Below are 22,481 nucleotides of genomic sequence, written 5' to 3'. Positions count from 1 at the left end.
GTGCAATGTGTTTTGCACGCGCGTGATAAAAAACTAAATGTGGTACCCAGACCCGAACTTCTTCACAGAAGTTGAGGTTTGGGTTAGGTGTTGTGTAGATTGTATTATTTTCCCTTATAACATGGTTAGCGCGACAAATGTCGTCGTGTAGACGTAGCCTAAAATGCAAGTGGTTTCTTTTGTGTTTTTTTGGTAAAAAAACCCCAACAGATTCATGTGTATTGCGGCACTAAAATGGATATATAAAAAGCAGCGAGGGAGGGGGGCCTCTGAGTCCGGTCCTGCCTACCTGTACAGGTGCACATGTGAGCAGCAGCGCCTGGTATGTCAGGTCACAGGTGTTTCCGCCTATACAGACAGAACACGCCCGCACAGTCAGCTCCAGACCTCACACTACAACAACAGTGAGCTGAGCTCTGCTGCATCCACCACACCTGATAACTGCTCATCTCTGCGGTGACCATGCACATCAGCATCCCTGTCACAGAAGAGCTTGTGGACAACCTGGGTGGACGTTATGTGGTTAGTATGACTAGATCGGCTACTTTTGTCTAGATTTTTAAACTAGATATTCTGTAAAATACTTTTATATTAGGATACATCCGCATGTTCAGGTTTCTGGATGCAGTTTTGGAAGTCAAAGGCAGGATTGCATAAAAAAAAAAGTTGCATTTATCATGAAGGGTGGGTTCGGATTCGCGTTATGGCATTCCGTTATAGGTTCTGTTATAACGGAATATAACTGGATTTTAGGATGGAAAGCAAAACGGAAGCCTTTAAGAGTAAGGACGAGTGAAGTTCTGTTTTCAAGCTCCGCATACAAGGTTCGGGATATCTAAGAATTCCGTTATGGATTCCACTACCACGGACTATAACTTATGGTCCGTGGTAGCGGAATCCATAACGGAATTCTTAGATATCCCGAACCTTGTATGCTGAGCTTGAAAGCACAAGTTCGCTCAACACTATTTAAGAGGCATTCCGTTTTTCTCTGCCCTAATACATGTCTATGGGGACAAATAACGGTTCCATTTATACATGACGGAAAAAATAGTCCTGTCGACAATGTCTAAGTGTCTATGTGGCAGCCTCCGTGTGGGACAAATATTTTGTCCCGTCTTTTCTGCGAGCTGTTTTTCTGCAACGTGTGTAATTTTGGTTTCACACCTTTTGGTTGTGGCTTCAGTTGCTCCTGTATCTGTAACTGAGTTAGGGCTCATGCACACGACCGTATGGCTTTTTTTAAGTGTTTTGCAGTCTGTTTTTTTTTACGGATCCGTTGTTCTGTTTTTTGTTTCCGTTGTGTTTCTGTTTCCTTTCCGTTTTTCTGTTCCGTTTTTTAGTATGCCATATACAGTAATTACATAGAGAAAATTGGGCTGGGCATAACATTTTTAAAAGATGGTTCTGCAGGAACGGATACGGAAGACATACGGCCGCATGAACGCCGCCCCAGGGCACCTTCAGAAGCTAATTAACATATTGAATAAAAGTGTTTTTCTTAGAAAATCGGCGATGGACAGCAATATGGAAGGTAGCATTTAGGTGAAAGACTCCCTTTAAGTTTATTAGACAAAAGACTGTTTGGAAAAGGTCAAATATTACTGTAAAACGCATCTGAAAAAGTGCAGCAAAAAAAATCTCGATTGTGCCACAAAATCATACACATGTGGACAAAAATATGCCACCACCAGAGTGTCGTAGCTTTAAGCCACTTTGTATGCCAAAAAACTAAGTGCACCTTAAGAATTTGTTGTAAAATCAGAAAATAGCGCAGGCGTCACAAAACAGGCGCAACAATATCAATAAATTGTGCTGACACAAAAAAACAAGGGTATCAAGGAGAGAATACAACAAAAAAGTAGTGCCCCATTGCATCCCGATGTCTTCCATTTTTCACTCAAGCCCCATTCACTTCTATGGAGCCAGAGCTATGTGAAATAACACACTATATAGAACACAATGCCATTTATTATTATTTTTTTTTTTTTTTTTTCCTGAAATCGGAGATGATACGTGAAAAATGTACACAGACCCAATGAAATGATCAGGATTCAATCTGGATGCTGTGCATTCACTACATGCATTGTATCCGGACAGAAAACTCGCCTGTGTGAAAGAGGCCTAAGGCTGGGTTCACACCTGAGCATATATGATGAGCGCGTTTTTATCGGGCGTTTTTGAGGCGTATTTTGGGGCATTTTTGGAAACACGCGTAGTACGCACGTTTGTGTGATTAATCCAATGAAAAACTACCACAATACGCCCCAAAGAAACTCCTGTACTTCTTGGGGCGTAGGGCGTTTTACAGCGCGTTCGTACGCACTGTAAAACGCTCAGGTGAGAACCGTGCCCATAGGGAAACATTGGTATTTGCCTGTTGAGCGTTTTACAGCGCGTAGGAACGCGCTGTAAAACGCTCAGGTGTGAACCCAGCCTTAGAGTATCTGCTAATACTGCAGATTACTTTCTCTTTTTTTTTTTTTTGTGAATTTGCATGAGGAAAAACCGCAGCTAAATACAGTACCAACAAAGTGAATGGGATTAGATAAAGCTCTGCACTGGCAGTGGATCCGCCAAAGTTATGTAGAGTCCCCCTAGACTTCAAATCTGCACCCACAATCGCAACAAAACTGATAAATGTGTGTGAAAGAAAGGCGTCACTATAGGTTTTGTTGCACCCCTGCTCTGCACCTTTTTGTGGCCAGCCCCTTCCTCGCCTGACAGGGCCAGACAATGGCAAAGCAGCCAGGGAGGGGCTGGCCACAAATTACTAGTGTCTGTGCCCCTTTTTTGTCGTATTCTCTCCTTGATACCCTTGTTGGGGTGTGTGTGTGTGTGTGTGTGTGTGTGTGTGTGTTTTTGGGGTATTGTTTGGGACAGGGATAGGAAAGATTTTTCTAATATACTTTATTCAGGTAAAACCTTTATTTGTAGGAGAAAACCCAGGGCTGAAATGTCCTTGTAAATAACTCCATTACAGATGAAGGAGCACCCCGCCACTATCTCCTATGGGTAACATAATGTCATTATAAGTATTTATTTCCAGGTCTCGTACAATGTGCATATCGATTTCTATGTAACTGTTATGTTCATGTGTAATATGCCTGGTTCACCAGCAGGTGGCAGCATAGATGGCAGAGCTACAGGTACAGCGAATGGAGCTTTCCTTTCCATTCTAACCCAACTCTGTGGTGTGGTGGGCGTATCCCACTTGCTGCAGGGAGGGGGGAGTTGTAGTTGGAGGTCAGTGTGGAGTGCCCCTCTGCTAGGGGAAGGGAGCAGGAGCCCTGTCTGAACCAGTTAGAGCAGCGGTCCCCAACCGCCGGGCCGCAGCCCCGGACCGGGCCCTGGGAGATAGTTTGCCGGAGCGCAGACGCCAGGTGCATGCGCTCCCAATGTGTACATCTTGCCAAAGTCAGTGGAGAAGGAGGGAGGGAATCCCTCCCTCCCATGACGCGGCCGCTGCAGAGCCCAATACAATGAGCGGGCTCTGAGGTGCCGCACCACTGCCACCAATGAATGTGTCTAATACTAAAGTAGGAGGAGGGACGGGGGAGGGTTTACCGCTGCGCCGTCTCAGCTTGTGCTTGGCGAACGGCGGCCTCCTCCTCCTCCTGACTCTTGTGTTCTCAGACCAGTCCCCAGCCATTAGTGCTCTGAAAAGCGCAGGTACCCACACACTGTCCCACAGGTGGGGTCACCTATTATTATTTCTGATGTACATGGTGCTATTACATTAGTACCCCCATGTACCTCAGATTAAAAGTGGCCCCCAAGCACCTCATCAAATAATGGGCAACATTGGGTTAACCATTAATGTGAGGTACACATAATGAGGTTTCTTACTATTAATGTGAGGCACATGCAGGTCCAAATTGATAAAACAATGTGCCTCATATTAACAGCAAGTTACTCCAGCATGTACCTGATGCCATTAACCCCATGTTGTCCATTATGTTAAGCGGGGTACTTGACGAGTTTGCTATTAATACGTGGCACATGGTTTCATCAATTTAGACTCCCATGTTCCTCACATTAATAGCCAGTAACATTATCATACTGTAGTACCCAACACCAACCCACACATTAACCCCATGCTGCTCAATGTCCATTATGTCAGGAAGTACTTGCTGGTGTTACTATTAGGCCCCCTGCACACGGCCGTTTTTTTTCCCGTTTACTGGCCGTTTTTTGCGTTCCGTATACGGTCCGTATACGGAACCATTCATTTCAATGGGTCCGCAAAAAAAACGGAATGTCCTCCGTATGCATTCCGTATTTCCGTTGTTCCGTTCTAACATAGAACATGTCCTATTATTGCCCGCAAATCACGTTCCGTGGCTCCATTCAAGTCAATGGGTCCGCAAAAAAAAAACGGAACACATACCGAAATGCATCCGTATGTCTTCCGTTTCCGTTCTGTTTTTTGCTGAACCATCTATTGAAAATGTTATGCCCAGCCCAATTTTATCTATGTAATTACTGTATACTGTACATGCCATACGGAAAAACGGAAACAAAAAACGGAACAACGGATCCGTGAAAAACGGACCGCAAAACACTGAAAAAGCCATACGGTCGTGTGCAATAGGCCTTAATGAGGCACATGACTTTATCAATTTAGACCTCTATTTGCTTCACATTAATAGTAAGTGACCCCATCAAGTACCTCCTCACATAATAGGCAATTGATACTTTGCAAAAAGTAAAAATAAAAAAATACTCGCACGTTAACCCCATGTGCTTAACGTGTGAGTATTTTTATTTTCTGCATGGTATTGAATTGGTGTTGCAATACTTTTTTTTATTTTTTTTGGAGTCACATAAATGTAATCGTTATATATTTTAATATGCACCTTGCACCTTGTGTTTTGTCATGCGGGTGAATCAGTCAGCGCCACCCGGTCCCTGGAAAAATTGTCTTGCAAAAAACTGGTCCTTGGTGCAAAAAAGGTTGGGGACCACTGAGTTAGAGCACCTTCATCTCTGCTGGACATGAGGCCACAGCTTGAAGCCTCAGAAACCAGGAGTAAAGTTTTCCCTGGACAAAGCCAGAGACAGACCAGATTACAAAGCGAAGTACAGCCTAAGGCCTCATTGACACGGCCGTGCCAATTTTTTACGGTCTGCAAATTGCGGATCCGCAAAAAAACGATGCCGCCCGTGAGCCTTCCGCAATTTGCGGAACGGAACAGGAGGCCCACTGAACGGAGCAACGGATGCGGACAGCGCATGGAGTGCTATCCGCATCTTTTGTGGCTCCATCAAAGTGAATTGGTCCGCACCCGAGCCGCAAAAAAATGCGGCTCGGATGCGGAACCAAACCACGGTCGTGTGAATGAGCCCTGCTGTTATCAACTTCATACAAGGTCTGGACTCAAGTTATTTTGTCAGCCCCTACGACTACCCCTTTTTTTTTTTTCTTCTGCTTTTTGGAGGACAGCGCCTGGGGTCCAGCATATCCAGGTAGGAGCACCGTGACACGTGCACCAACATTAAGGGACATTTAGGCCACCCTACACCACTCTGGCATTTCTACACCTGGACCATCTATCATATCAGTAAAAGGAGCCCTGTGTTTTACTGCAACTGGCGTCACGACAAACATGTACTTTAAGGGACTCCTTGCCGTGCGCCCGACTTTACCGCAGGAGCAACTGAAGCCGTGACCAAAGATGTGAAACCAAAATTACATATGTTGCAGAAAAATAGCTCGCAGAGGCTGCCGTTATATGGGTAATGGTTGCGCTAAAAACAACCTGGACCACATAGACACTTGGCAGCATGCGCCACTATAATACATTTAAGTGCAATAGTCTTGCACCACAACTGCTAAGTACTATCGGCGCAAAACGCCTGCGCTGCAGACAAAATATGGCTCATTTAAGAACAACTGTGCGTCAAATAATAAAGCAAACACTCAATTGGGCCCTTGCTGGGACCCTCGGGATAAATTCACATAAACAATTAGCGGTCAGATCACCAAAAAAATCCCTTTAGGGGTCCTAACTTATATTTATATAAAACTACATTCTTTATTGTTTATATTAAAACCATTCACCATAGAAAAGAAAAATGATGTGCAGGTAAAACTATCAGAGCGTAGCAGGGACAATTGTATGTATTTACTGATGATGGCAGCAATGGAATCGGTGCATTATGTTGTAACACTGTGTTCTTAATAAATACTTTATTTAGGTCAATTGTGTGGGGTTATTATTTCATCTCATGACCTTCATACATTTGCACTTTTTTTTAATATATATTTTCCTTCTCTTTTTACACTGTTTTATCTCACAGTAACATATACCGTACTTAACATATACTGTGAGATAAAACAGTGTAAAAAGAGAAGGAAAGTATATATAAAAAAAGTGCAAATGTATGAAGGTCATGAGATGAAATATTAACACCACACAATTGACCTAAAGAAAAGTGTTAATTAGGCCCCCATTTACATTCAGTTTTTTGCGTTTCGTTTATGGAACCATTCATTTCAATGGATCCGCAAAAAAAAACGGAAGGTACTCTGTATGCCTTCCGTTTCCGTATTTCTGTTTTTCCATTCCGTTCTAAGATAGAACATGTCCTATTATTGTCCACATAACGGACAAGGATAGTACTGTTCTATCAGGGGTCAGCTGTTCCGTTCCGCAAAAAACGCAATGCACACGAACGTCATCCGTATTATTAGCGGACCGCAAGATACTGAAAAAGCCATACGGTCGTGTGCATGAGGCCCAAAATGACAGACAAAAAGGCGAGCTTAGTAAATATGCCCCAATGTGTCCTATACTTGTCGGCAAAATGCAGATTGCAGACCCACAGAAGTCAAGGGATCCATAAAAAATGCAGATGTAACACGGACAATATCCGTACTTGACAGATCCGCAATTTGTGGACTGCAAAACAAATACGGTTGTGTGCATGAGGCCTTCTCCCCTGAGCGGATCAAAGTGCAGCTTGGAAATTCCTGTTAGGACTCGTGCACACGGCCGCTCCGTGCATTGGGGACCACAATTTCAACGTGAATGGGTCCGTAATCCGCCCGCACCACAAAAAAAAAAATAGAACATGTTCTATTTTTTTTATTTTTTTTTGCAGTTCGGAGGAACGGATAGAAACCCATGGAAGCACTCTGTAGTGCTTCCGTGTGGTTCCATGCCTCCGTTTCGCACTACACCTTCCAGATTGCAGACCCATTCAAGTGAATGGGTCTGCATCCATGATGCGGTAAGCACATGGCTGCCCGCATATCGCGGATCCTGTGTTTGCGGGCCGCAATATGGGCACGGCCGGGCAACGGCTAAGTGCATGAGGCCTTTTGCTGAGAGTTGGGGAACAGAGAAGTCAGTGGCCGCCATCTAAGCTCTCACTAGGGTAAATTTTCAGATTTTGTAGACATTTTGCATTTTTAGTGTGTTTCTTTTCTGCTGCATTTTATTTATTTTTTTATGCAAAAAAATGCCAACTCCTGATCTTGGCTGGAAGGCCATGAAGTTTTTTTTCATTAGTAGTGCATTTTTTGGGTCAATGGTGTTGCAAGCTCTGGGTGTTTTTTACCTTATGTTCTGGCATTTTTGTCCTGTAGAAAAAAAACGCAAGTGCCAATGTGTGTGCCAATTTTTATGGCATTCTGTGCATTTGTTAATCAATGCAGGAACGCTACAAAAAAGGTAGCACCCTATGATAGTAACAATAAGGCCTCTTTCACACGGGCGTTGCGGGAAAAGGTGCGGGTGCGTTGCGGGAACATGCGCGATTTTTCCGCGCGACTGCAAAACATTGTAATGCGTTTTGCACGCGCGTGAGAAAAATCGGCATGTTTGGTACCCAAACACGAACTTCTTCACAGAAGTTCGGGCTTGGGATCGGTGTTCTGTAGATTGTATTATTTCCCCTTATAACATAGTTATAAGAGAAAATAATAGCATTCTGAATACAGAATGCATAGTACAATAGCGCTGGAGGGGTTAAAATTTTTTTTTAAAATTTAACTCCCCTTAATCCACTTGATCGCACAGCCCTGCTTCTCTTCTGTCTCCTTCTTTGCTGTGTGCAGGAAAAGGACCTGTGGTGACGTCACTCCGGTCATCACATGGTCCGTCACATGATCTTTCACCATGGTGATGGATCATGTGATGACCGGAGTGACGTCACCACAGGTACTTTTCCTGCACACAGCAAAGAAGGCGACAGAAGAGATGTCGGCTGCGCGATCAAGTGGATTAAGGTGAGTTAAATTATTGTTTACTTATTTTTTAACCCCTCCAGCGCTATTGTACTATGCATTCTGTAATCAGAATGCTATTATTTTCCATTATAACCATGTTATAAGGGAAAATAATAATGATCGGGTCTCCATCCCGATCATCTCCTAGCAACCGTGCGTGAAAATCGCACCGCATCCGCACTTGCTTGCGGATGCTTGCGATTTTCACGCAGCCCCATTCACTTCTATGGGGCCTGCGATGCGTGGAAAACGCACAATATAGAGCATGCTGCGATTTTCACGCAACACACAAGCGATGCGTGAAAATCACCGCTCATGTGAACAGCCCCATAGAAATGAATGGGTCAGGATTCAGTGCGGGTGCAATGCGTTCACATCACGCATCGCATCCGCGCGGAATACTCGCCCCTGTGAAAGGGGCCTAAGTATGTGAGCAGGGGATTCAGGTGACTGCTGCCAAACAAAAAAAAAAAAGTGTCTGGGCAGCTGATATCTTCGGAGTGGTAGGACAGGATCCACCTGTACCTCTGTGTTTGGACAGTGATCCACCTGTACCTCATCGCTCTGTTTCTTGCCCTCACATTTTCGGCTAGGGACTGGAATGAGCAAACAATTCCTCCACATTCTTTAGATCAGTTGTTAAAGGGGTTGTCCGGTTTTCCACATTGATGACCTGTCCTGAGGCTAGGTCATCAATATCTGTCACGGCGGACGTGCACAGTTAAACAGATAACACACCAACCAGGCTCTCGACGAGAGACAGGGGAAGGGTCACCTCCAGGGGTCAAGTCCTGGGAAAAAAAGTGTGGGAACTCACCCAAGATCCAGTGCCTCCGCGTGAAGTCACGGCACGCGGCGTACGCAAAGGGCAGGGAAGGTCGGGAGGAGGAGCAAGCAAGTGCCTTATTTTTCGCCCTATAAGATGCACCTAGGTTTTAGAGGAGGACAATAAGAAAAACATATTTTTCATTACACCTCAGGTCAGACCAGCAATCAGACTCCCAATGTTAATCAGACCTCAGCTAACAGCCCCAATAAGATCCCCAATGTTAATAAAAACCCAATAAGACCTCAGATCAGACCCCAATATGAATGACCCCCAATCAGACCTCAGATAAGAGCCCCATGCCTTATAGCAGCCCCCAGTGCCTCTCCAGCAGCCCCCAGTGCCTCTCCAGCAGCCCCCAGTGCCTCTCCAGCAGCCCCCAGTGCCTCTCCAGCAGCCCCCAGTGCCTCTCCAGCAGCCCCCAGTGCCTCTCCAGCAGCCCCCAGTAGCCTCATAGCAGCTCCCAGTGCCTCTCCAGCAGCCCCTAGTGCATCAGCCCCCAGCCAGTAGCCTCATACCAGCCCCCAGTGCCTTTCCACCAGCCCCCAGTGCCTTTCCACCAGCCCCCAGTGCCTTTCCACCAGCCCCCAGTGCCTTTCCACCAGCCCCCAGTGGCCTCATAGCAGCCCCAGTGCCTCTCCATCAGCCCTCCCTTGTCACTCTCTTTCTCCTCAATCCCTCCCTCCCTTTCTCCTCAATCCCTCCCTCCCTTGTCACTCTCTCTTTTTCTCCCCCCTCCCTCCCTTGTCACTCTCTCTCTCTCTCTCTTTCTCCCCCCTCCCTCCCTTGTCACTCCCTCTTTCTCCCCCGTCCCTCCCTCCATTGTTCCTCCCTCCCTTGTCACCCCCTCTTTCTCCCCCATCCCTCCCTCCCTTGTCACTCTCTCTCTTTCTCCCCACCCACCTCGGGTGTAGCGTGGCTGAGCTCTGTCCGGTCCGTGGTACAGGAGCATTTGTTTTCTGTACCCGGCCGGACTGAAAGGAAGTGCACACTAAGTGAGCACTTCCTGTCAGTCCGGACGGGTACAGGAAACAAAAGCTCCTGTACCACGGACCAGACAGAGCTCGGCCACGCTACACTTGAGGCGCTTCCCTCCTGTCAGTCCCTCTCTTCATGCTGCGCCAGAGCGGGGCGCCGACAGTGTTAAGGGGCACAATGCGCTGCCCTGCTGAAAGGGAACGGCGTTCCTGCTAAGAAAAATGTGCAGGAACGCCGTTCCTGCAGGACTCGAGCCCTCGTCACCTCCTAATTTATCCCTGACCTCTTTCCCTGCAATGCTCAGCCCACAGACAAATCTTGATGGTAGATTTGCTGTGTCCACCAGCCTATACTAACAGAACCCTGAACTCCCTGAGATGGTGAAGTGGGGAGAAAGGAGCTGCCAGCTCGCACAGAACCTGGATGGGTAAGATGACATAAACAACCAAACAAGAAAAGACACCTATCTGCTGAGAGCAGGAACAAACAGCCAACCTTCCTTCCTAGCTTCCAAGACTACAATGATGAGTATAATCCGCTCAGAGCACTTTAGCTGGAGACTATTTAAACTAATGACTCCACCCAGTGCACCTGATGGGAGGCGGATCCAGCACAGCATCAAAACAATACTAGACTCGTGCTGCAATCCTGGCTGACCTCCGCACATCGTCAGAGTGGGGCATGACAGTACCCCCCCTTCTACGGGTGACCTCCGGACACCCTGGACCAACCTTATCCGGATGGGACCTATGAAAGGCCCTCACCAGACGGCTGGCGTTGACATCTGACGCCGGAACCCACATCCTCTCCTCAGGACCGTATCCCCTCCAGTGAACCAGGTACTGGAGGGAACCCCGCAGAACTCTTGAGTCGAGAATTCTGGAGATCTCGAACTCCAAGTTTCCCTCGATCAGAACAGGAGGAGGAGGCAATGGCGATGGTACCACCGGTTTAACATATTTTTTTAGTAAAGACTTGTGGAAGACATCGTGGATCCTCCAAGTCTGCGGCAGATCAAGTCGAAATGCCACAGGATTGATCACAGCAGAAATCTTATATGGACCAACAAATTTTGGACCCAGTTTCCAAGATGGCATTCTCAACTTGATATTCCTAGTGGACAACCACACCAAATCACCCACACACAGGTCCGGACCAGTCACACGTCTCCTGTCAGTCATTCGTCTATACCTCTCACCCATCCTCTCCAAATTCCCTTGAATCCCCCGCCAGATAGAGGATAAGGCAGAAGAGAATCTCTCCTCCTCTGGCATCCCGGAGGAACCAGACCCAGAAAAGGTACCAAACTGAGGATGGAAACCGTATGCGCCAAAAAATGGCGACTTACCCGTGGACTCCTGCCTACGGTTATTCAATGCAAATTCTGCTAAGGGCAAGAATGAGGACCAGTCCTCCTGATTCTCAGCCACAAAGCACCTCAAGTAGGTCTCCAGGTTTTGATTGGTACGCTCCGTCTGACCATTTGACTGTGGATGAAAAGCCGACGAGAAAGAAAGTTGAATGCCAAGTCGAGAGCAGAACGCCCTCCAAAACCTGGAGACAAACTGCGTGCCCCTATCAGAGACAACATCCGAAGGAATACAGTGCAATTTAACAATATTATCCACAAAAATCTGCGCAAGAGTCTTAGCGTTAGGCAGACTTGTTAGTGGTATAAAGTGAGCCATTTTACTGAAACGATTGACTACCACCAAAATCACTGTTCTCCCGGAGGAACTCGGTAGGTCCGTAATAAAGTCCATGGACAAATGTGTCCAAGGACGAGATGGAATAGACAATGGAAGAAGTGAACCAGGCGGTCGAGTATGAGCAACCTTAGACCGAGCGCAGGCTTCACAAGCTGCCACGTAATTCTCAATACTCTTACGCAAACCTGGCCACCAGAACTTCCGGGACACCAGATCACAGGTGGACTTACCACCAGGATGTCCAGCGAGAACAGTATCGTGATGTTCCTTGAAAACCTTGTATCGTAGGCCCTCAGGAACAAACAACCTCCCTGGGGGACACTAACCAGGAGCCCCCTCCTGAGCTCCCAACACCTCCATCTCCAATTCAGGGTACAGAGCGGAGACCACCACTCCATCCGCCAAAATCGGCGCTGGATCTTCTGAATCACCTCCCCCAGGGAAGCTGCGAGACAAGGCATCTGCCTTGACGTTCTTGACCCCTGGGCGAAAGGTAACCACGAAATTGAACCTGGTAAAAAACAATGACCATCTGGCCTGTCTTGGGTTCAGACGCTTGGCAGATTGCAGTTAAGCCAAATTCTTATGGTCTGTATACACAGTAACTGGGTGAGAAGCCCCCTCTAACCAGTGACGCCATTCTTCAAAGGCCAACTTGATTGCCAACAACTCCCTATTTCCAACATCATAATTCCTCTCAGCGACCGAGAGCTTCCTGGAGAAGAAGGCACACGGGACCCACTTGCCAGGAGAAGGACCCTGCGAAAGCACCGCCCCAACCCCCACCTCTGATGCATCAACCTCGACCACAAATGGCCGAGATACATCCGGCTGCACCAGAATGGGAGCAGACGCAAAACGCTCCTTAATAGCCGAAAAGGCCTGCAATGCCTCATCCGACCAGACAGACATCAGCGCCCTTGTTGGTCATATCAGTAAGAGGTTTGACTAGCGTGGAATAATTCAAAATAAATTTTCTATAATAATTCGTAAACCCCAAAAATCGCATCAAAGCTTTCTGATTCTCCGGTCGGTTCCACTCCAGAACCGCCCGGACCTTTTCGGGGTCCATACGAAAACCAGAATCAGAAAGCATGTATCCCAAAAATGGAAGCTCTTGCACCGCAAACAAACATTTTTCCAATTTGGCATATAATTTATTCTCCCGCAGGATCGTCAAAACCTGTCTCACATGATCCTGATGGGTCTTCAGATCAGGAGAATAAATTAAAATGTCATCAAGGTAGACTACTACGAACCTCCCCTCCAAATGATGAAAAATATCATTGACGAATCGCTGAAATACCGCTGGCGCATTCGTCAACCCAAAAGGCATTACCAGGTTCTCAAAATGACCCTCGTGCGTATTGAAGGCCGTTTTCCACTCATCCCCCTCCTTGATCCTGATCAGATTGTATGCTCCTCTCAAATCCAACTTGGAGAACACCTTGGCTCCAACAATCTGATCAAAAAGATCAGAGATCAAAGGCAGGGGATATGGATCCCGGACTGTAATACGATTCAGCTCCCGGAAAATCCAAACACGGTCTCAGTGATCCATCTTTCTTCTTCACGAAGAACAAACCTACAGCCACTGGAGACCTAGATGGTCTAATATGACCCTTTGCCAAACTCTAGGCGACATACTTTCGCATGACCTCTCTCTCGGGTTGAGAGAGGTTGTAGAGCCGAGACCTAGGCAACTTAGCCCCCGGAATTAGATTCACAGGACAATCATAGTCACGATGAGGGGGCAATTCCTGAGCCCCACCCTCCGCAAACACGTCCGAAAAATCTGAGCGATACTGAGGCAAGGCCGTAACGGACACTTCAGAAATAGATGTGACAAGACAATTATCCGAACAAAACTTGCTCCAACCAATGATTTGTCTCGCCTGCCAGTCTATAATTGGGTTATGTTTAGACAACCATGGCAACCCCAAAACTATTGGAGCTGGCAAATCCTTCATGACGAAACAGGAAATAATCTCAACATGTGAATCCCCCACCCTTAAATGAATATCATGAACAACGTGAGTAAGGCTCCCTTGAGAAAGAGGGGAAGAATCAATGGCAAAAACGCGAATCTCGTTCTCTAACGTGCAAATACTTAGTCCCAAACCCTCAAGAAACAGAAAGTCAATTAAATTTACCCCAGCACCACAATCAAGAAAAACCTCAACAAACATTTCGAGACTCTAGCGCCACCATAGCTGAAAGGAGAAAACTGGAACTGCAGGGAACTTGCATACCAGTCTGCTCTACCACACCATCCATACTACCAAGTGTGAGGGAGTTTTTTTTTTCTTTTTCTTTTTTCTTTATCACTCTCCCCTGTGGTTCATACGGACAAGAAAAAACAAAATTACCCCTCTTTCCACAAAAGAAACATAAATTGTGCGCTTTACGAAAGTCTCTACTATCCGAATGGAAAGATATCTGACCTAACTGCATGGGTTCCTCTCGTAGGCCAGAATAACAAGCAATATCTCCCTGGGCAGCTGGTGGAACAAAACTACACGCGGGAGGAATCCCCTGCACAGAGGGACCCTTACCCCTCTCTCTGATACGTCTATCCAAACGTATCGCCAAAGACATTGCATCTTCCAAAGTATCAGGGTATTCATGAAAAGCCAGAGCATCCTTCAACCTTTCAGATAACCCCTGACAAAACTGGCTACGTAACGCGGGGTCGTTCCACCCCGACTCAGTAGCCCACCTCCTAAACTCTGTGCAGTAAACCTCAGAAGTATGTTTAGCCTGTAGTAAGTTACGCAATTTTGACTCTGCCATTGAAACTCGATCTGGATCATCGTAAATCAATCCCGGAGAGCCAGAGAACCAGGCGGCAGGGAAAAAGCCCAGGATTGCGCGTCCCCTTTCAGCAAAGACATGACGATACCCACCCTCTGATCCTCATTACCTGATGAAAATGGGCACAAACGAAAGTACAACTTACATGATTCCTTAAAACGGAAAAAATCATCAGTACCCCCTGCAAATTTCTCCGGAAGAGCGACTTTAGGCTCCCCAACAATTTGTCCTGTACCTGAAGCCAACACCCTCTGACATTGTGTGACCGTACTACGTAGATCCGCAACCTCCAGGGACAAACCCTGCATGCGGTCAACCAGTGCTTCAATTGACGCCATCACATAAACACTGAGAAATGGCAGTCACAGTATGGCGGATTATAATGTCACGGCGGACGTGCACAGTTAAACAGATAACACACCAACCAGGCTCTGGACGAGAGACAGGGGAAGGGTCACCTCCTAATTTATCCCTGACCTCTTTCCCTGCAATGCTCAGCCCACAGACAAATCTTGATGGTAGATTTGCTGTGTCCACCAGCCTATACTAACAGAACCCTGAACTCCCTGAGATGGTGAAGTGGGGAGAAAGGAGCTGCCAGCTCGCACAGAACCTGGATGGGTAAGATGACATAAACAACCAAACAAGAAAAGACACTTATCTGCTGAGAGCAGGAACAAACAGCCAACCTTCCTTCCTAGCTTCCAAGACCACAATGATGAGTATAATCCGCTCAGAGCACTTTAGCTGGAGACTATTTAAACTAATGACTCCACACAGTGCACCTGATGCGAGGCGGATCCAGCACAGCATCAAAACAATACTAGACTCGTGCTGCAATCCTGGCTGACCTCCGCACATCGTCAGAGTGGGGCATGACAATATCACACCGATGGGGGTCTAACTCCCGACACCCCCACGATCAGCTTTTTAAAGAGATCACATCGCTTGTACGATCGCTGTTTCTCTTTACCTGCTTCCCATTGATGCTGCAGCCGCCGTGTAGTTCCTCCATCTCATTCAAGTGAATAGGACAGAATAGCTCTGATTGCACTGCGCCGTCCTATTCACTTGAATGAGTTGTAATGAAGTACGAGCACTGTTGTCTCTTCACGCAACTGATTGGTGGGGGTCCGACTCCGAGCCCCCCGCCAATCTGATATTGATAATCTATCCTGTAACTGGACAACCCCATTAAAGGAATTTTCCATTATGATATGAATGAGGCTTATTTGTTTAGTTTTTTTAGTCTTGATGCATTGTGACTTGTTTTAGTAGAAATATTGAGACGGACACATCACTGAAAATGCAGTTAAGGGCTTATTCACACGGTCGTTGTGGTTCCGTTCCGTGCATTGGGGACCGCAACTTGCGGCCCCAATGCACGGGGAACGTCTGTGCGGCAGCCAGGATGGATCGAGATCCATTCAACTTGAATGGGTCCGTGATCCGTCCACACCACAAAAAAATAGAGCAAGTTCAATTATTTTTTGTGTGCGGAGGCACGGACAGAAACACCACGTGCTTCCATTCAAGTAAATGTTGCGGAGTGCACACGGGCCGGTGCCCGTGTATTGCAGACCCGCAATACGGCTACGGAACAACAATGGCCGTGTGAACAAGCCCTAAGGGTCCATTCACACATCCACAAAATGGGTCTGGATCTGTTCCGCAGGTGCGGACCCATTTATTTTCAAATAAAGGTGCGGACAGCATACACTTCCGTTCCGCGGCCCCGCAAAAAATGAGAACTTGTCCTATTCTTGTCAGCAGACACGGACAAGAAAAGGCATTTCTATTAAAGTGCCGGCAATTTGCGGACCGCAGAACACTTGCGGACGTGTGAATGGACCTTTAGCATGCACGGTATTCTCCAACATGGCTGACGCCTATGGATGCCTCTTGGAGAATGTGGTGTGCATTGAATGACTCAATTCATAAAAAAAAAAATCACACACCAGTTTTCTGTGCAGATTTTCATGCAGAAAATCCACAGAATAAGGGCTCATGCACACAAACGTATTTTTTTTTCCCCGTGTCCGTTCAGTTTTTTTGTGGCCTGTATGCGGAACCATTCATTTCAATGGGTCTGCAAAAAAACTGAAATTACTGTCTGCGTTCTGTTTCTGTACGTCCGCATGATCGTTCCGCAAAAAAGATTCTGTTTTGCACACAAGGATAGGCATTGTTACAATGGATCCGCAAAAAAAACTGATGCAATACGGATGTCACATGAACGTCGTCCGTATTTTTTGCAGATCAGTGTTTCGCGGACCGCAAAATACATAGGGCTCATGCACACGACCATAATAGTGCACCAGCTAAGTAGTTGATTTATAAAATCTTATCTTCACTGTGTGGAAATTGACCTGCAGCGTGGCAGATTTTCAGTGCAGATTTCATCCTTTGCAGCGCAAATGATGAGCTCAGGGGCAAATCTGCGACAAAATCCGCAAGTAACAAATGCAGATTTTGTTGCTGGGATGCAAGGAAATTCTCCCAAAAATCTGCATGTAAAATCCCCGTGTCTCTGTACCCAAATGTGGTAGATTTGATTTCAGAAATTTTCTGTGACTGAAAATCGGCTCCGTTCACATGAATGGGGCTTGAAGAAATCCAGGAGCTTCCTGCCAAAACAGCCTCATTCAGATGAATAGAACTTATTTTTAAGTGGCAGAATATTTCTGCCATGCAATTCGTGGTGGCAATCTTCCCTCTGGCGCTCCCTGGGCCATGCACAGTGAATGGAGGGGCACGCCTTTTCTTCGGTCTGGGCACTTCTTGACTTTCTGGGCTTCTTGCCTGATGGTACTTAGTATGCCGTCCATGATGGCAGGTTGGCAAGGTACAAGACAGGGGTATGGATGCAGGGCTGCCGGATGGATGATGGAGTTAATAATCGGGCCTGTTTTAATTAGAATAAATAAAGTCTTTCTTTACGGAGTAGATGATGAGAGTGGCAGTACAAACGGCAGCAATTGGTACAGTCTGGAGGTATCTCACAGAGCTTACTTTCCCCAATGGCTGTGTATGGGTAGTGGCAATGATGATAGTAGTAGTTTCGCTCTAAATAGACTTTGTAACTTTCCAAGATAACCAAAGGCTATTCTGTGCGTGCCAACTCTTTCTGCAGTTCCCAGTTGGAGATCTAGAGCCAGATGGCCATTCTGTCTCAATGTGGTGGATGCCGGAGACAATTAACTCTTTTTACAGCAGTAAAGTCTCTTGTCATAAACAGGCGGTACCTTACTGACGTTATCTTGCATGGCCTTGATGGTTCTGGACCTTCTTTAATGTCCGGTCTCTTTCAGGGATACCAGGGGATCTTCTCTGGCAGCTTTAGCCTCAGAGATGAAGGTTCTCTGGACTCTGAATACAAAACAAGAAAATTGTGTATATACGGTACACGTCCCTATGATATAACACCAAAATATTGAGAAAGAGGACGCTAAAATGGAGCAAAATAATAAATGTTTTATTAGTGCTTATATAGGAAAGGGGTGGACCTATAAAAATCAACTAAGACTGAACCCGTCTACCCTAATATATCTGGCCTCTACTAAAATTGGGTATAACTCCCTAGCAATTAGGAGGGCTATATTGATTATAATAAGGGGATAGACGGACTGATAATCTAAAATCCGCAGCACTAATACTCGGATATGGTGCTCCGAAAGGCAAGGTGCTGCCTGTATAATTGTGATGTGCTAACGGAGAAAGATACTGTGCGCTATAGCCCCTGGGGAGACTTATAGTATTTTGAGGAATCCCCAACCCACTAACAGGGGCTAACACACACTGCAAGCACATGAACTGACCAGCACATGAACTGACCTCCTAATTGCTAGGGAGTTATACCCAATTTTAGTAGAGGCCAGATATATTAGGGTAGACGGGTTCAGTCTTAGTTGATTTTTATAGGTCCACCCCTTTCCTATATAAGCACTAATAAAACATTTATTATTTTGCTCCATTTTAGCGTCCTCTTTCTCAATATTTTGGTGTTATATCATAGGGACGTGTACCGTATATACACAATTTTCTTGTTTTGTATTCAATTATTAGTTTATCTTCACCTAGGGAATGGCAGGTTTTTTGTCAGGCAGCCTCAATACAGAGCAATGGATGGGTGACCCTGGAGAGGTTTTTTCTGAGAAGGAGATCACATTCTCCTCTCAAGCAATTAGTATCTCTTCAGCCTTTAAGCAAGTGACCCGCATCTATAAAAATGTTGTCAGGTCTTGGTGGGAGGTTCAGTCCTTAGAGGTTTATCTCAAAAATAAAATTGTTCCCAGGGGACTGCGTAACCCTATTATACCAGCTTTTCGGTTAAGATCTCCTGATTTCATTAAAAAGTGGGAAAAAGAATCGGTGGAGTCCTCTCTGAGACTGATGACACTACTATTAGAAGAGGAGAAAAAAGTTCTGGTTTTGGCTGAAGGTGAATTAAAGGAGAACATTGAATTAGTCAAAAAATTTAACGACCACTCTGATTTTGTCAAGAAAGAAGCTCTTCTTTAGTCGTATATTGAAAAATATACTGCCCAACTTAAGGAGAAGAAACACTCTCTCTTTAATAGAGATATAAAAGATTTCAGAGAGGGCAAAGTTTTTGACTACAGTGTCAAGCACTCTGATGCTTTAGAGCTAGACACTGATGTTTCATCTTCTGACTGTGACACTGAGCAGGACACATCAGACAGAGTAAATCCCACCCAATCATATAGGAGGCAAGGTGCAGGTAGAGGCAGAGGCAGAGGTAAGGGACGGAATAAAGGGAGAGGTGGTAACACTGGTGGTAGGGTTGGTTTTTTAGACAACACTCCCCCAGTGTCTCAGTACCTACTTCGGAACAAAAATTCTACAAACAGACCCTAGTTTTACCGCGTGCCTCTTACTCCAATAATTTGGAAGAACTACAGGTTATTAACCTTTCACCTCGCCCTCTCACCACTTTAGAAATACAAGTCCTCCGTAAAAGGTTATCATTTGTACCTATTCGGAGATTTGATCTTTTTGGCTGGGTAAAAGATTTGCACCTCTTTGCTCGCAAGTTGAAGTGGCGGAAATTTTTTGCCACTCACGATCGACGCAAATGTGAGGAATTAGGGATAGATCCGTCTGATCTCCCTGATGTGCATATTCTGACAGACCTTTACTCTGAAGCCTTACGAAACCCTGGTGAGGGCCCCTTTACCGGTTTATGGCCTACCTCCAAAAAGATGCCTCCGATAAATGATAACACACCCATTGACACATTTATGTCTGTGGTGACTAACAAGCTCCGTCAACTGGACACATTGAAGGGTAGTGCGGATAATTTGAGTTGGCTTGAAAAGGAAGCTCTGAAAAAACTACAGCTGGATACTGAATTGGTCATTAAGCCATCTGATAAAGGTGGAAACATTGTGGTGTTGGGACATGAGAAATATCAACAGATGTGTCTCAATATACTTAGTGACCATTCTACTTATAGGAAGCTTCCATCTGATCCTACAGATGGGTTTAGACTCGAATTGCGAGACATTCTAATGAGAGCATTGGCTAATAAATTGATTGACAAAGTGGAATTTGCCTTCATGCTTCCTGATTTCCCCATTCTTGCCACCCTATACAGCCTACCTAAAGTGCATAAAGGTATTGATCCCTTGAAAGGCAGACCAATTGTTTCTGGTACAGGCAGTCTTACTGCAAACATCAGTACATACGTGGATACCATTTTGAGACCCTTTGTTACCAGTTTGCCGTCCCATGTTAGAGATACCATGGATGTGTTGGCAAGGCTCAATGGTATCCATGTTGATAAGGGTACCAAATTGGCCAGCTTAGATGTGGAGGCCCTCTACAGCTCCATTCCCCATCATTTGGGCTGTAGAGCGGTCCTCTCATTTCTCCAACAGAGAGGTGAACATCTGATAGGCCATAATGCCTTTATTATGGAACTTCTTGAGTTCATATTAACGCACAATGTGTTTTTATTTGACGGTAAGATTTTCCACCAGCTCAGGGGAGTCGCGATGGGCAGTCCCTGTGCCCCTACTTTTGCGAATCTCTTCCTGGGCTGGTGGGAAAGGGAGCTGGTTTTTTCTGATGACATGGAACAGTTTGTTGGTGCTGTCCCCCTATAGATCAGATACATAGATGATGTGCTGGTCCTGTGGGGGGGCAGCACCACTCTGTTCCATGAGTTTGTGGCAGCTTTGAACAACAACGAGCTGGGTTTATTTTTTACCTCAGAAATAAATGAGAGCCAGATTTCATTTCTGGATTTGACCATTAAACTCAATGCATCTGGGGACATTGTTACCAGCATGTATAGAAAAACCACGGCTACGAATAGCCTACTCAGATGGGAGAGTGGTCACCCCAAAGCTCTCAAACGAGGTATTCCTAAGGGGCAATATCTAAGGGCCCGTAGGAATTGTTCCCAGATATCCGACTTCAGAAAAGCTGCTGTGGACCTTCAAGGGAGATTTTTATCTCGAGGTTATCCTTCCCAGTTACTTAAAGAAGCTAACCAACACTCTTTGAGTTTGAATAGGGATTCGCTACTTTCTCCCAAATTAAATCCACAAGGGTTGGAGAGTATGCGAATCATTGGCACATTTGATAGTGCCCATGATCAAGTGCGCAATGTGCTATCGGAACACTGGGACATCCTGAGATCTGACTCGGACATTGGTCATCTTATTCCGGATAAACCAGCGATTACCTTTCGTCGTAGCCAAAACTTGCGTGACATTTTGGTTCACAGCATGTATCAGAGTCCCAGACAACATACCTGGTTACATAATCCCGTTTCGGGAACTTTTCCCTGTGGCTCTTGCAAGTTTTGTGGCTACATCAATAAGAACAAATCATTTATCGGCTGTACATCTGACAGAACATTCTTCATTAGACCATTTGTGAACTGCAAAACTACTGGCGTGGTCTATTTAATGACATGTATATGCAGCCTGAAATATGTCGGTAAAACGATACGCGAGTTAAGACGGCGTATAGGTGAACACGTATCCGACATTAATAAATGTCAGGACACACCAATCGCCCGCCATGTGGTTGAATGCCACAGTGGCAATGCGTCCGTCATTAAATTTCAGGGCATTGACACTGTGAAGAGGACACCACGTGGAGGTGATTTGGATCGCATCCTCCTACAAAAGGAGGCGCAATGGATTTTTAGGCTAGGTACCATCAAGCCTAATGGTCTAAATGATGCCATCTCCTATGTTCCGTTTATTTAATGGTATCATAGTACCTCCCCTCTCTTCATATTTTGTCCTTTACTAGATGATATGTATTTGATTGTTATGTGGTTATTGTTCTTTTGTGAATGATTTGAGTGTTGTATTCACTCATTCACATACTTTCGATATTTATTATATACACACTTGTTATCTATCATACATTCTAGTAGTGCCATTTCTTGTAACTTTATGACATTATAGGCTCGATACTAATTGCCTACCTTCAGGTTCTCCGATGTTGCTTTTAAAATATTGCTGCCTGTCATTTAATAAAGCCGCCGATATTTCCCATATACTTTGATATGCAACAGTGCTGATGCGCTGACCCCCTGAACACATCCATATTCCTCCACTGCCGTCAGCGGACCAGCCCAGTATGGTTGTATCAACTGGTGGATTGGCTGCCGGCAGGAGGTGTGTTCTAGGGGGCGGGGTGTTTCCCCTTTAAATCACGGCGTCTGCCTGGCCGCTCGCGGCCATTACAGAGCCGAGACTATGTTTGCAACGAACAGTACACCGTCTCTCACACTAGGCTTCGGTGTTCCTTGTTGATTACATGGCTTAGCAAGCCGATCTCAAACCTGTGTTATCGGCGCTAGGCAGTGTAGGTGTAGTGGCTACCTGGCTCCTGATGACGTGCATTTACCAACTGCACAGAAACGCGTAGAGCC

At 45.8% G+C, this 22,481-nt stretch overlaps 1 protein-coding gene across 1 annotated transcript in view; it reads left to right on the top strand.

Annotated features, from left to right (window-relative positions):
• The first annotated feature begins 393 nt into the window (after positions 1 to 393).
• SNX31 (sorting nexin 31) overlaps positions 394 to 22,481 on the top strand; it is a 68,544-nt gene continuing 46,456 nt past the window's right edge. The window contains exon 1 of the mRNA XM_040433461.1: positions 394 to 522. Coding sequence (XP_040289395.1) covers positions 463 to 522 — 60 coding nt within the window. The 5' untranslated portion in view covers positions 394 to 462. The remainder of the gene's footprint in view (positions 523 to 22,481) is intronic.

The sequence above is a fragment of the Bufo bufo genome, chromosome 5 (assembly GCF_905171765.1).
Source record: "Bufo bufo chromosome 5, aBufBuf1.1, whole genome shotgun sequence".
Taxonomy (NCBI): Eukaryota; Metazoa; Chordata; class Amphibia; order Anura; family Bufonidae; genus Bufo; species Bufo bufo.
This window is presented reverse-complemented; position numbering and strand designations above follow the sequence as displayed.